Source organism: Trifolium pratense, linkage group LG2 (genome assembly GCF_020283565.1).
Source record: "Trifolium pratense cultivar HEN17-A07 linkage group LG2, ARS_RC_1.1, whole genome shotgun sequence".
Lineage (NCBI taxonomy): Eukaryota > Viridiplantae > Streptophyta > Magnoliopsida > Fabales > Fabaceae > Trifolium > Trifolium pratense.
This window is the reverse complement of record NC_060060.1, coordinates 43,471,281-43,487,542: the sequence shown is the minus strand read 5'-3', so window position 1 is coordinate 43,487,542 and position 16,262 is coordinate 43,471,281. Positions and strand designations below refer to the sequence as shown.

Genomic DNA, 16,262 nt, shown 5'->3' with positions numbered 1-16,262 from the left:
AATAATAATATTTCAATTTAATGGTAAAAACCCTTTACATAAACCCTCACACAGTCAGCCGTGCTGCCTACTCCGACATCTCTCCACCCTAGCAACTCTCCCGCGGCCTCCACACCTCCGGCCCTCTCCTCAAACAACAGTAAGTTCTTCTCCACTTCGAATCTTCTATGTCGTTTTCTCTCCACAGCAATTTTTCTTTACTTTTCTTCACTTTGATTGAATTGATTTTCTTCATATTAGGTTTCCGTTGATTTAATTTTTAATTTTTCCTTTACTCCACTGCAAATTGAATTGATTTCCTTTACTTCAAGATTAAATTGGTTTGAGATTTTGTGATAAATATTTACTCAAGGATTGAACACGAAAAAGACGAGTTTTTTAGCTGATATTTTTACAATATTGTACCTTGTTCATGAGTAAATTAAATGTTAGGATTTGAAGTGAGTATTTTCTGTGATCAGATAGCAAAGTGAAGTAAGTGGTATCGGGGGCGAAACTTTTGATAAACAACTTATTTGCAGCACAAACACTTATCATGATACCCACTTTTGTATAAGGCTTAGCCATTTTTATAGCATCAGATAAAATTAATTAACTTGCTTTTGTATATGCTATAAGTTGTTTTCATAAGCTATGTTGGAGAACTTATAAAAATAAGCTGAAATTGTTTTATGGAAAATGTTATAAGCTGTTTTTATAAGTTTTGTCAAACAGTCTCACAAAACTTATGTTTTTTTTTTTTTTTGAAGAAGCTAAATTAGCCCATCCAAATTGGCGTCAGAGAGAATCGAACCTCAGACCTCAAGAGGAGCACACTCCCAGGTCCCAAGCCAATACCAATGCACCAACCCAAGTGGGCTCACAAAACTTATGTTAGTAGATGAGCTCAAATAAGTCGTTTCAAACAGGTCCTTAGTAGGTAAAGTTGTGAGGTTATGTTTTAGAGATAGAGGTAGGAACCTTGAGGAATACTCCTGCCGGTTCTTATTATAAGCAAATTTGACATTTTTTATACATTGAAAAATTGATGTATTTGGTCTATATTATGGAGCAGAAACATCACACTTTTTTAATGTACCAAAAATGTCAAATTTGCTTATAATAGTGACCGGAGGGAGTAGTTCTTTAGAGTATTTGGTTGATAGAATCTTGTGTTGGTGCTACCTTTTTGGAAATTGAGAGTGATTAGAATTCAGTGGGTGAACCGTTGTATCTGTAAGGATAGTGGAGACTTGCGAGTAGAAGATTGGTTCTGTTGGGGCAAGAGGATCCCATACGTTGTGGGTAATTTTAGAATTGTGATTTCACACAGTCATCATGTTGGTTCACCATTGGATTGAATTGATTCCTTTCAGTTGCCACAGTCCTGCATTCACACAGTCACTTTGTTGGTTTGCAGTTGGATAGAGATCAAAAGGTGTATATTTCAAGCATTTTTTTTATTAGAAACTAAAATCCCAACCTTGAATTGAAATCTACAAAATCCCAACCTTGAAATGATTTTTTGTGCAAACTTTGTGTGTATATTTAACTTCAATTTTAGATACACAAAATGATTTACATATTGATTTATGTTTTTTAGTTTATTTTGGCAACCCAAAGCAGACGCAACAATGGTTGTTTCGGAGAAAGAGGTAACGAAACTATACAGAGTCCACAGAACGATTTTAGAAATGTTAAGAGACAGAAACTACCTTGTCCTAGACTCTGAGGTAAACATGTCCATTGAAGAGTTCAAAGCAAAGTTCGGCGAAAACATGAAGAGAGTAGACCTCACTATTTTGAAAGCCAATAAAGACGATCCTTCTGACCAAATCTATGTCTTCTTTCCTGATAATAACAAAATTGGTGTCCAGGTTGTTACAACTTATCGCAACCGAATGATCACCGATAATGTCCGTAGAGGTATTCTTGTTCTTCAGGTGCAAGTCAGTTCCAAAGCTCGAGCGGAGCTCGCGAACTTGTCCGCCAAAGTTCGCATGGAGGTCTTTATGGTAATCATTTGTCACTTTCTTCTAACTTCTAAATCATTACCTAATTATAGATAGCTGTTAAAACAAGTACTCAAAAATTGTTAAGCGGGAAATAAAATTGAGTGAATCACATGTTTGGCTGTTGAAATTATAAGTATCGAACAATAGTCTTTTAAATTTACATATTGACATTATAAGTATTTAGCAGTTCAGTGTTTTGAATTTATCAAATAAAAAAACTCCCCTTCAATTGAATTTTTTTGTCAATTTAGTCCATCTATCACAAAAATAATCATTCTTTGAAGTTGAGTCTAAATTGATCGAGGGTTTCATTTCAAAAGATAATTTTGCAATTTTGTAAATTTGGAGAATTGTTGGTCCTTGCAATATTAACGATCAACATGTGATTCGTTTTAACTAAATTATAAGCGAGACGGTGACACTTGTTAATGAGTGGTTCTATTATTATTAATAATATTATTATATTTAGTTAATATTAATCATAAAGATCCCATACAACGATATACGAATGTGTAGAAAATACAGGAAACAGATGTGTAAAATTATGCTGTCATTAGTGAAAGACTGTTTAGAATAGATAAACTAAGAATAGATGGATTAGTAGAGATTGCGTGCAAGATTGCATTGTATAAGGGAAAATGTCAGAAAATGGAGATGTGAATATCTGCCACATGACATTTCTCATTGGGGCAATTTTTTTTGTTAAAATAGATTGAAGATAGATAGATAGTTAGATAAAATAGATTTCTTCATCCGCACGGGTAGGTGGTTGTTAACGATTGAGGCAACCGTTGGTGGTGCAGGAGGATGAATTGCTGGTGAACATAACACAGCATGAGCTTGTGCCGAAACATCAGGTGCTCACCGACGCTGAGAAGAAAGAGTTGCTCAAGACATACACTTGCCAAGAAACTCAGGTCAGTGTTCTATACTTTTTATTTTAAATAAATTTTTGCATATATTTAATTTTCATGTAGATGAGAAATTCTGATTTGCTTGTTAGTTAAGATACTAGTTCTGTATATTGTAATGCAATGGTACCCGAATTGGAAATAACCTCTAAAGCTAATAAGAAAAATCTTTCAATTCAGCTCACATTAAACTCATTGAAATTCTATTACATGCATCTTGGATTGAACAAAAAGAAATGCTAAAATCTGCACCCCAATTGAATAATATCACTCTTCATTGTTGATGGAACACAAAGGATAGAGTAATTCAATCTGTGTGAACTTTTGCTAAAACAACATAGCCCGCTATTACAGTTTCTAATCACTTAATCTCATCATTAATAGAAAAGCTTGATCCATTTCTAGATTAAACGATGTATCTACTAAGTTTGGACAGTATATGTTCATTCAAGCATAGTGAAAGTTTAGCATATTGTGATCCTTCCCATTTGCTTGTCTTGGGAGCTTTTAAATCTATTTAGATCGCAATTTCTTCCAGTGAAGATTAATGTAATTGTGTTAACTCCTTCATTATTTATCTTATAGTTGTATTAGTCATGTATGCATATATTGTCTCTTATTTGCAATTATAGTATTCTACTAAAAACTTCTACTGCGGTTCATTATATCTAATATTTATGGGCTGCTTCTCAGCTACCTAAAATGCTGATAACGGATCCTGTTGCGAAATATTATGGACTAAATCGTGGACAAGTTGTGCGGATAACCCGGCAAAGTGAGACTGCAGGAGTTTATATTACATACCGAATTGTTATATAAGAATTTCCTTCAGTTCATCAGCTAGACTACTTTTGCAATATGTTAATTATTTATGCAAAGCATGCACACAAACACAGAGACTGCAGGCATTTATGTTACATACTGAAAATTGTTGTATAAGGATTTCTTTGAGCTCATCAGCTATACTACTTTTGCAATATGTTACCTACTAATATTTATGCAAATCATGCACATTAACATGGTGACTTTATAACCTTTATTATTGGTGTAGTTTGGTTTAACGGCATGGTTATGTTTCTGGTGGTTTTTAAACAGTTCTAATATTTGATTCGGTTTTGTTTTGTTTTCTTTCCTGAACCAAACCATAAATTGCCTATTTGTTAATGGATGAATTTAACTTTTATATTCACCCTTCCAATCTAACCATATAATCTTAGCACTGCCCATTGTTGAGTTACTGAATTATTCCATTTTGACTGCTCTACTATCTTATTTAAGAAGTTAAATTTGAAAGACATTTTCTATATTAAAATTGTTTCAACTTGAATGATGAATTTTATTTATGATGACGACATAATGTCTTTTCTTTTTCTGTTGGAATTATATGAAATGTAGATGTAGATGCATCTTGTTTATGGAGGAAACTTTTATTTATTTAATGATTATATGTTTTTGAAATTTTTGTGGAGGTAGATAAGTTTATCCACGTGGGAAAAGATTATAGATGCCATAGAAAAAAATCATAAAAAGAAGAAATAGACAAGGGATATTTTACATGTTAAGATTTTCATTTCATTCTCAAACAAAATCCAAGTTGAACAACAAAACCAAAAGAAAGAAACAAAAATATACTTATTCATTGATTAGTTTCAAGTTTAGGAACAAGAATCTCATCACTAAAATATTCAATTTTCTTCACTTATTGTATCATTTAGTTTACCCATATCCAATGTTGCACTCTCTCTTACACCACAATCACCAATTTTACTTCCCAAACCTCCCTGTTCCCCTCAAAGCCCCTCATTTTTCTTCACCAACTCTTCTACAAAAATCCACTATTAATTCTCATACTGTTTCAGCCATTAATCCTTCTCAAGAAGCACTTTCACCGTGGATAACCAAACTCACCACTGCAACCGTGGATTTAAGCACTTATTTTAGTGATATAGATGAATCTTCTTCAATTCAAGTAACTTTCAGTGTAGTTCTTTCTGTGGCCATTGCTGTATTCTTCTTTCCCACTATCCAGCGCCGGATCAAAAAAGCAAAACAATTGGTATATCATGTTACTATTTTTTCTTCTTCTTCTTCATGCAAATTGGAATAAAACATCAATTTAGTTTTTGAACTATCATTTTTTCTCTCTAATTTAATCTCTAAAATATACAAATATTATAAATAGTTTCTAATTAAAGTATACTGTACTAAATTCATGAAAATCATCGTTAAATCATTTGAAAATATATCGGTTTATTTTTACTTTATTTATTTATTTAGTAGTTTGACAATAATTAAATCAAAGAAGAGATCTCAGTTTATTTTTATATAGTAGTTTGACAATTTATCTTCAGTTGTTCTATTTGTAGACAGTAACGTGTGTGGATATGTTTATATTTCATTGAAAAAAAGATATATATGCTAGTAATATACTAATATTGACTTAACACTTTTTTATTAACATTTCCTCTTTTATTTACAACATTTATGAAAGTTTGATTATTTTAAGGTGTTGGAAAAACAGTGTTAGAATGATTGTTATTATTGCTCATCATTCTATAAAGAAAAATGTTCATAAGAATATATCGGCTATAAAGGTTCAAGATTCTCTTCATTTTTTATTTACTCTATTTTTACCATTGTTAAAGTTTTAGACATATATATAAAAACAATGATGTTATATTTGGTGGTTCAATTATTTAATATATAGAATTTTACTTATAATATAATATGTAATAGAGAGAGTATTCTAAAATTCTTCAAAACTATAGTAGAAGAGAGGAAAAATGTAAATGATCCGAACTCAGCAATAAGAGAAAATGAAGAGGGTCTAACTCAGCAATAAGACCTATCTGAAGTAGGAGAAAAAAACATCAATTTATTTTCAAAATATCTATTTAAAATAATTATTATTTTTAGCATATTTTTTAAAGAGATTTTAGTCCAACCATTAATTAAATTGACTAATATTCGAATTATTTAAAATACTGCCCTTTTTTCACCTTTTTTCTTTCATTTCAATTTATTTTAAATCAAACACTAAAATAAGATTCAAAATTCATTTCCTAGTCATTTATTTATTTTATCTTGAGACTTTGATCAAGTTATGCCTCATGCATTATTCATTAGGATATAAACAAAGTTCATATAATTGAGTACATTTAATATTATTTAATGAAATGGAATGTTGATTTTAGAAATATAGGTCTTCTGGTGGTGTGAAGAAGTCATCTTTCAAGAAATCTAAGAAAAAACCATCACCTGATCAAGCATTGTTAGGAGCAGTTATGGCTGGTGTTATTGCTGTTATTCTCTATAAATTCACAACAAATATAGAAGAAGCTCTATATCGCCAAACAATTTCATCAAATAATTTCTCGGTTTGTACATCATATCTTTTCTTTTTATCTTTTTTGAAAAGTTATAAATTCTATATTTTCATTTTCTATGTTCAGGATCATGTTGACATATTGATTATAATAACATTTGCTGTCCATACTTCACAAGATGATTTTGTAAGCGAAGAATTAGACACAATCTAAATTTTAAAATGGTATCGGAATATATATAAAATTTGTTGAGTCATCACTATCAGGCCACTCGAGTCATACTTTAGATATACAATCTTGGATGAGATAGGATATGTGAAGAGTCTCGCATCGAATAAAATAAAGTTTAAAAATATGTTTATAAGTGAGGGCAAATGTTAAGAGTGTTAAAACTGATAACCAGGGATGTCAATTTGCATCCTTCAAAGCGGAACCCGGGGGGATTGCCCCGTTCGGAGCTCCGAAAACCAGGATTTTTTCCCCGTGTTGACGGGGATGGAGGTAAAAACTTCCCTGTGAGCACTTCGGGACGGTGATCGGGGAAGACACATCCGTTCCCGCGGATTCCCCGAATCCGTCCATATATACTTAACTATATTATTATTGTTAAAAATAAATAAAAAAGTAACAGAAGAGTTTGTCCATTATTTTCTCCAACTATTTTGAGATAATATTGGTTATGAATTTTTGTATGATTATGCATACTTTGCTATAAATTATGAAATATTTTGGCTACTAGATTTTGTATGATTATTAGTAGCCAAATATTTTTGCAATGTTTTTTGTTATGAATTCATTATGTGTTGTTTTTATTTTTTAAAAAAGAAAGATGCAAAATATTTATTTTTTAAAATAAAACAGGAAAATTTTGACAAAAAAATATAAAAAATTTGTTAATATTCAATATCCGTGGATCTTCGCGAGTAGCGTAGGGATCTGTGGAGATGAAGACGGGGACAAATATTTTCCCGTGAGGACGGGGATGAAAGCAAAAACTCCACGTAGACACTTCGGGGCGGAGAACGGAGAAACTTTATCTGCACATTCCCCGCCCCGTACGTTACATCCCACTTATAACTAGTATAGTACAGTACGTAGTTTCATCAGAGTGTATTTTTTTTTTATTGAGAAAAACGAATATGGCTTGCACATGGTTAAGAAAAAAATTGAAAGCGTAAATGTAGATGCAAAATCACGTTTTACAAGGCTTGTAAAATGTAAAGACTAAGTCACAAAATATAGAATTCCTAATAAATAGGAACAAATTAAACATAAATCAATAAACTAATAACCCCACAATAATCTAACATTCCCTCCCTTGAACTATATATATATATATATGTAGAATGTGTTGTTAGATTGTTTTGTGGTTATTACTTACACATTTATGTTTAATTTGTTCCTATTTATTAGGAATTGCAAGACATGTCTTAGTTTTCTGATGTGATTTAGTCTTCAGTAAGTAGAGTAAAATGTGAATTTGCATCTATTTTCACGCTTTTAATTTTTCTTTGAATCATGTGTAATGCTATATATAGCCAAACTTTTTGTTCTCAATAAAATAAGCCATTCTCTCATAAAACGAGTATGATAGTCATTGGATTTAACAAATGGTATCAGAGCTCTCCATTATTGGAGCCTAATCCATAGTGAATGTGAGAGAAACAATGGGGCTGAGAGAAATAATAAGTGTGTGTATCAAGAATGAAATTTGCAATTTTAATTTCTTTCAAGTAGAAGGAGTTTAGAAGAATGGCGGAAAGTGGTAGTAGTGCTAATAGTAGTAGTTTCTTGTAGTCTATTGTTTTTTTTTCACCACCAATTGAATCTGGTTCGGCGTCAGTTCTGTCATCAAGTGGTTTCAGCCCCTCCCGATCGTAGTTGCGGGGAATTGAACCGCGGTCCAACCTACCAAGTTCAGCGCAAATCACCAATGAACAAACTAACGATTGGTACTTGTAGTCTACTGTTGAAAGTTAATAGAATCGATCAATTAAAATGAATATATCTATTTTTTGTTATACACTGAATTTCAAAAGTAGATGTATATGATTAATAATATTTCCAGACAAGAAGGATGTTATTCCCAAGTTTGATGATCATTATGACATTGAAGAATATTGTTTGGAAGAATATTGGAGTTTCATTGAGACGAGGTATTAAATTTTCTCGTGTTGAAAGAATTTTCTTTCAAGTAGGACTAGAGCCAAAAGAGGCACAAGGCAAATTGATTGAAGAGTAGAACTTGAAGGACTTGAAAGCAAAAAATTAACTTTTTCAAACAATTTCTCATGATGTGCAATCCTCAATAACACATCTAAAGGTATCTGAGATTCTATGCAGCATAAATTTTAGGGTTCAAACCGGATAAAAGGAGCACCACTGCAAGTTTTACAGAGTCATTTTTGGATTCTTCGTATGAAAGAAGTAGAAACAATTAATGTTTATTTCTATCACATTAACTATTTCTCATTCTTGCACATGAAGAATCTCAAAATCCATCCTTAAAGCTTGCAGTTGTGTTTTTTTACCCGATTTAAACCTTGAAATTTTTACTTCATTGGATTCCATATACCTTTGGATGTATCTTTATTGAGGATTATTTTAAGCACGTCACGAGAAATTTCTTGAAAAAGTTAATTTTGTTTGCCTTCTAATTCCTTCAACTTTTACTCTTCAATTAATTTGTGTTGCGTCTCTGTTGGTTGTACTCCCGTCTCTATTGGTTTTACTCCTGCTGCCACAATCAATATTTCATTCTCGGTGGGACTACAATATTATTTCAAATGGAGAAATTTTTTCATCAACATCGTCCAATGATCATAATGACCATGAGAATAGCAGACTACATGAAAATACTACTTGAGAATTATACTATGATTTTATAGTTTTTTCTTAAATATCTATGCATATATCTACAATGTGAGATATGACTGCCACATCTTTGAAAAATAAATTGCACCATTGTAGCATAATTATCAAATAAATTTTAAATTTAACACATTAATATCTTTAATATCTTATGCTTATTACTCAAGTAGACTTACATTATAAATGATACACTTTTCAGGTCCGACAGATAACAATCACCATTAGGTAGCTTCCATAACTTATCTCTCTAAATGGCTTAATATTTTCATTTTATGATAAAGTATATAACAATTATTTGATATTAATTTGTCTTACAGGACAGTAATAAATGGCTTATGTTACCTTGCAACATTTGTGTATGGCATAAACTCTTTTGGTTTATTGCTTTATTCTGGCCAACTTGCCCTCAACACCTATGTGGAAAGCTCATCAAGTGAAAAGAAAATTGAAAGCAAAATTATGGAGCAATCATACTTATCTAATTCAATAGATGAGAAGCCAACAAATAGCAACACCAATGAAGATCAAAGTTCAAATAATTCACAATAATTAAAATTAAATAGTTACTACATGTTGGTTTTTCAATAGTGCTACTTAGGGTGTCTTCTTTATACATGTGCATATAATGTTTGTGAATGTAAATATAATATATAGCATTTACACTAGGTTTGCCATATGTTTCAAACAAATTGTTCTTGTTTTATTCAACAAAAAAAAAATTGTTCTTGTTTTCTATTTTTCAAACATCTTCACAATACACAGGCACAGATCTAGCTAGGGGCAAGCAGGGGCTTGGGCCTCTCCCTCCCTCTTGTTCATTAGCTTTTTATATACATAAGACTATGAATATTATGAATGAATATACATGGACAATAAATTGGTTTAAGTGAATAAGAATCTTATATCTCTTAAGCAAGTAGTCAGAGTTCGATCTATTTATGTTTTGTGTATGAAAAAATTTGGTTGGGATGAAAGAACTACATTATGTACTCCAGAGGGTTCTCAATATATAGAGATTAGTCACTGCTAAATAATGGTAAAAACTTTGTACCAATAACATTGTAACAAAAAAAAAGTTAATTTCTTTCAAGAAAATATTAAAGCCACTAAAAATTAGAAAACAATAGGGAAAACCTTATATCAATAACCTAGTAACAAAAAAAAATTAATATAAATTTTTCGGTCTCTCATTTCATATATTTCTGGATTCGTCCCTAATACATCTATCAAATTATTTTTTCCCCCAAAACTACTATTAGCACTCAATTTCTTAAACCTCATGCAAACCACCAAACTAAATCTTACATCCCCTAAAAATGTAATACTTTGATTCGAGAATATTGTCCTTTTCCCATTTTCATGTGATTATGGAATACTGTCTCTTTCCCATTTGCATATCGAATTATTCGTTGGTATCTTATATTTCAACACGTATTTTGAATGCTATGTGTGTGTGATAATAAAGATATAATTGATTATATATATGTTGCACTTGAAATTTCGTTCAAAGTACATCTAGGTTCAAAAGTCAATACTCTTTTATCGATATATTCCGTCCGGTTCTTAATAAAAAAAAAATTATTTTGGAGTAAACTTATGTACAATTTCATATATACAGTTCTTACTGTGCTAGATACATGGGGGAAAGTTATTTTTATTTAAAAACAATTTTCTTTTTCTAATTAACAAATATATAAATAACTACCTTTTTGTGAGAGAAACAGAAAAAACTGCATCTAAAGAAATGCATATAAGTTTTGTCCATTTATTTTTTAGATATACTAATAGTTTATATATATATATATATATATATATATATATATATATATATATATATATATATATATATATATATATATATATATATATATATATATATATATATATATATATATATATATACATCAATATTTTATTTTAATGTATCTAAAAAATGAATTTTTCTTCTTATAATCGGAGAAAGTATTTTGTTATATAGTCCACAAATAACAATAATAATAATAATAATAGTAATAATAATAATAAATTTATACCAAAAATAATAATTAATAAATAAATAAATAAATAAAAATAGGACTCGTTACACTACAAATAATTTATTTGTTAAGCGTAAGATGTGTTTACTAAATTAAATGAACAACAATGATTATTTCAATACAGTCGGTCCTAATTTTTTTTTTTAGAGAGTTTTCTTCTTCTTGTTTCAAAAGGGGTGGTTTTGGGTCGTTCTTTGACCCGGAATCACCCATGTGCATATGTTTTCCACTGATTTAATTTAAATAAGTGATTTTCACACGAATTAGAGTTTTCTTTTTTTATTTTTTGATTTCTTTGTCTCAGTGCGTCCCATCTTCGTGCGGTGTTTGTTTGATCCTGTCTTCGTGCGGTGTTTGTTTGCTTTCTTGTTTTTTACGGTGTTCGTTTGGTTCAGATTGACAAATCTACATTGATCAACTACAGATTCAATCAATGACAAGGTCATCAACGATGAAGATCCGAAGACATGAATATTTCGGTAACTTTTATTTTGTCACATTATTTGTAGGCCTGAGTATGTCGTTTTATGCTATTAAATTGGATGCTGTAAGTTTGTTCGCAGATTCATCATTTTCGTTTTTAGCGCTATTGAATTTGTACTTGTATCTGATGTATCTATCTATTTGAATGAATGAATGTTATGTTTTAGTAAAAAAAAAAGAATTATTTCAAACTTCTTTCGGTTGTGATACCCACAAGGAATAAATGAAGCTGAAAAATGTAGACGTAAATCAAACTTGTAGGAAATCCAATAATTTGAAGAGAGAAAGTTTCTTTTTCCTCTACATTTTCTTCTTTTCTACAATAAAAAATAAAAGTTTGACAAATTTTTTTGATGTGATATTAGATTTGGATATCTTAATCAATAAAGTTTTGTAGAGAAAAATATGCGGTTAGAAGGTCAGCTATGTTTTTTATGAGATTAATCATTGATAAAATTAGATGATAATACGTGATATCAATATAGATTAGTCATCGAAAAAATGCAAAGTTGTATGAAAAATAAATAAATAAATCTAAATATTACTAAGGCTAGGGATATTAAACTTGAGACAAAAAAATTTTGGGACCTTTAAATTTACCAACTCAATTAAAAATACTAAAAAAATTAATTGTCATATTATATATTTATAACTAAATATATTGAACTATTTTGAGCTTTTTCTTGTCCAAAATTTTTGGTGATAAATCTCTTACAACAATAATAAAACTCAGACTTCTCAAAAAAAAAAAAAAATTGAAAAAACCCTTCATTCCCCTTAAGCATGCAAAGGGAACCAAAAACCTTTAACAAATGATCAAAATTTCAATCTTTGAATCTTGCATATAGAGAAATCTCAATTAGGAATCGTGAACTCACCTTATGTATATACCAACAAATTCTCTAATGGTGATTAGTTGCTACCAAATGAGATGAATATTTGTCCTCCTAAGTTTAACTTAGTTGGTAGGGACATCATATATCATATATTATGCAGGAATTGAGGTTCGAATTTCGTACACTCCACTTATTCACCTTTAAGATGAAATTTTTAGTCATTAAACTACTAGACCAACAGAAAAAAAATTAAGATGAATATTTTATACCTATAATGTAATTATAAAAATTAGTAATAATCTCATTGAATTTAACTTATTACGAAAATAATAAATTAATTGACCATTCATAGACTGAATTTCATTTTCCTAAATTTATTATTAGACGAAATTGGGTGAGAGCAGTCCCACACTCTAGAGTTTTGTTTGTTGGGTAGGGTACCCAACATTCAATCACTTAATATAATGTCATTTTATTATATTTAATTATTTTAAAGTGATTTTAAATTTTAAATTATTTTTAACTACTCCCTCCGGACACAAATATAAGCAAAAAAAATATTGTTTAGGCATACTAAAAAAGTTAAATTTGTGTCCGGAGGGAGTACAAGATACTGTGCTACTATGGGGGGGTCTTCACGGTATAGTTTGCATCGATTTTAAGACAAAATAATCATCTGATCTAATAAAATAAAATTAGACATGGTTCAATTAAGTTTAAATATTTTTTCAAAAAATAAAACATTTTTATCCGAATTTAAACTAATTATAGTATACTAGAGGTTAGACAATGTCTTATGTTATGGTGAGTTTGCTAATAAAAGATTTTTACTGCTTAAACAAAAAAGTCAAGATTATTGTTGGTATTATAAAAAACTCACACCAAATTTTTTTATATCTTCTTTATATATAAGTATAAGGGTCATGCTAAACAGTGCCCCTGGGGCACTAGTTAGGGGCACTAGTTAAGCATACTAAAAAAGGAAACAAATGATAAAATTAATGATGAGAGAGAATAACTTTTCACATATTAAAACATTGAATGCACAATTTACGAGATAAAACTTTTATATTTATATCCTTAACTAGTGCCCCAGGGGCACTGTGTTTAGCATTTTACTAAGTATAAATATATTTATGGCAGAATTACACAGATAGTCCTTTATCTTATTTATTTGTAACACTTTAGTCCTCTATCTTTTTTTTTGTAACATATAGGTCCTTTATCTATCAAAATATGCACAAATTAGTCCTTTTGTCAATTTTTTCTATTAAAAAACACTAAAATAATACTTTTATTAATAATTTTAATTTTAAAATATATTTTAATTAAAAACCCAGAAATTCGTCATTAGCTCTTCATCTTCATCATCAACTTCATACAATCCCATAAATTTATCTTCATTTTCATATAATCCCAACACACACACACAAAAATTAACATAAACCCAAAAAATGAAAAAGAAAAAAAACATTCTGGAAACTTGGTTCCACTTGAAGATCTAAGTTAATAATATATATGATTGTAGTTTCCAGTTGCATATCTAACTTAACAATCATACAATGGTTTTGGTCGGAAACAATAATTTGAACTTTGAAGGATAGATGGAAATTTGCTAATTTCCTTTCACTATTAAGCCCTATTTCTTTCAATTGAATTTGGGGATTTTAAATTTTGATTTTAGAAGAAGATATGCAAGCAATTTGGATGAGCATTTTCTTTTTCAATTTAAGAAATAAGGATGAACATGAGGATGAAGATGATGAACATCAGGAAGAAGATGTTCATAAAATTTATGGCTTTATGCATTTCTGGGTTTTTAATTAAAATAGATTTTAAAAATTAAAGTTATTAATAAAAGTATTATTTTAGTGTTTTTTAATAAAAAAAACTGACAAAAGGACTAATTTGTGCATATTTTGATAGATAAAGGACCTATATGTTACGAAAAAAAGATAAAGGACTAAAGTGTTACAAATAAATAAGATAAAGGATTATCGGTGTAATTCTGCCTATATTTATGATAATAATTGTCATTTCTCGGATTTTTCATAGATAACACTACACATCACAAGAACTTTCCGTGGCCATTATTCATGAAACATGACCGTTAATTCGTTAGCATCTTTAATTGACCATATCTTACTTATTTTCATAGATTATGACTTATTCATATAATTTCTCATTTTCACATATAACAAAGTAACGGTCAGCTTATCTCATCTAAAGGACTCTCTCATACCTCTTTCAAAATCGTCAACTCAACCCCACATCCATGCCACATAAATATATAAAACCACATAACTCATAACAAGTGAAACAAAACATAAAAGTGAAACAAAATAAAAAAGCACTTTTTTGTGATTTTTTAAAAATCAGCTTAATTTGTTCTAGAAAGTGAAATATTTGATTATGGCGAGTGATGGTTTTAGCAATAAGAATAAGGCAGTGAAGATTGTGATTATCACTACAGAATATGTGGAGACTGATGCTATGAGTTTTAAGTCTGTGGTACAGAAGCTAACTGGTAAGTGTTCTTATGATGAACGTGGTTTTGATGAAAGTACAGAAGCTCCAAAAGCTAAGAGGGAAAAGCATAATCTATGGGAAAATGGGAATGGAAGAAGCTCTTTTTTTATAAGTGATTCTTTGTTTAATGAGTATGATATGTTGCTTAGTGAGAAGATGCTGTCAAATGACCACTTTTTGTTTGAGTCACAAATTTAACTACCACTGTATATACTTGTATTCTGTTTCAATTCATATTTGCATTTTTCAATACAAAAATATTGTTTAGTTTATCGCTTTCTGATTGTTCCGTTATGTTCCGGGTGGTTTCTGGTCTTAGAAATCGATTTTAGATTGATTTACGAGTTAAAGATTAGAAAATATATTAAAAGGACTTAAAATGATCGATTATAGGATGAACTAAAAAAAGAATCAATTTTCAAGTAGAAGTTTCCACAACAAGACTATAGTTTTAAGAATCGATTTCTATTCTTATCAGTTTAATATCTAATATGTGATTCAATGAGTCACACAAGTGATAACATATTTAGCAATTAATGTGAATTTGGGCCAAGAAAGCAACAAAGTGTCAAAATGAAACTTTATAGCACTAACGACTCTAACCTAGACATGTCACAAATTTTATTATCGAATAAAAAGTTGAAATTTATTGTCAGATGAAGAGAGCAACATTTATCCTCGGGCGCAAAAAGAACTTAAAATGCAAATTCAAACTCATGTCCACCGTGTTTTATTAGACGAACCAAAACCTATAACATCTGACATTTATGGCGGCGAAAACCAACATAAACATACCATAAAGCATTGCGACGATGTTGCGAGGGATCGAACCGTGGTTAAAAAAAACAAATTACGCCATGTGGTTTCTTCTTATAAAATGTGCAAATTTCGATTACTTTTTGTAAAAAATTCCTTGGTTTCATTCTGAAGTTCACAAAGCATGGAGGAGAACGAAGGTTGATTCTCATGGGGTGCGTGGTACATACGAACACTGAAAATTAGAGTGATTGTGTACATTTCCCTTGTGCTTTTATCATCTATTACATTGGACAAGGTTCATTTATAAAAGGCGAAAATTAACTCATTAATAATGTACTTCCGAATTACCGAATGATCTTGATCATGTATGGTTAAAAAATGATAGACAGATTTGCTATGGTGTGTCGTCAATGAAATTCCTTAACGTACGTTAGTAATAATCCCGTTCGTCATCGGAGTGGACCTAATAGGCCTAGAAACAACACTACGTACAAAACACAAGAACTTTCCATGCCTA

At 30.1% G+C, this 16,262-nt stretch overlaps 3 protein-coding genes across 6 annotated transcripts; all 3 read left to right on the top strand.

Annotated features, from left to right (window-relative positions):
- The first annotated feature begins 6 nt into the window (after positions 1–6).
- Positions 7–3,944, top strand: LOC123908672 (DNA-directed RNA polymerases II and IV subunit 5A-like). Of its 3 annotated transcripts, none has more exons than XM_045959384.1 (4): positions 7–139; positions 1,583–1,994; positions 2,798–2,911; positions 3,599–3,944. In XM_045959384.1, exons 2-4 carry the CDS (start codon positions 1,614–1,616, stop codon positions 3,722–3,724), a joined length of 621 nt encoding a protein of 206 aa, XP_045815340.1. In that variant the 5' UTR covers positions 7–139; positions 1,583–1,613; the 3' UTR covers positions 3,725–3,944. The 3 variants fall into 3 exon arrangements, with proteins under 3 accessions (XP_045815340.1, XP_045815342.1, XP_045815341.1); XM_045959386.1 differs by having other exon boundaries at positions 43–139; positions 1,606–1,994; XM_045959385.1 differs by lacking the exon at positions 7–139 and adding an exon at positions 750–1,417.
- Positions 3,945–4,463: 519 nt separating this feature from the next.
- LOC123908671 lies at positions 4,464–9,837 on the top strand. Of its 2 annotated transcripts, XM_045959383.1 has the most exons (5): positions 4,476–4,961; positions 6,100–6,282; positions 8,300–8,387; positions 9,302–9,327; positions 9,420–9,530. In XM_045959383.1, exons 1-4 carry the CDS (start codon positions 4,635–4,637, stop codon positions 9,325–9,327), a joined length of 624 nt encoding a protein of 207 aa, XP_045815339.1. In that variant the 5' UTR covers positions 4,476–4,634; the 3' UTR covers positions 9,420–9,530. The 2 variants fall into 2 exon arrangements, with proteins under 2 accessions (XP_045815338.1, XP_045815339.1); XM_045959382.1 differs by lacking the exon at positions 8,300–8,387 and having other exon boundaries at positions 4,464–4,961; positions 9,420–9,837.
- Positions 9,838–14,783: 4,946 nt separating this feature from the next.
- LOC123909832 (VQ motif-containing protein 10-like) lies at positions 14,784–15,206 on the top strand. The gene has a single exon (XM_045960750.1). It carries the CDS (start codon positions 14,870–14,872, stop codon positions 15,182–15,184), a length of 315 nt encoding a protein of 104 aa, XP_045816706.1. The 5' UTR covers positions 14,784–14,869; the 3' UTR covers positions 15,185–15,206.
- The last annotated feature ends 1,056 nt before the right edge of the window (positions 15,207–16,262 follow it).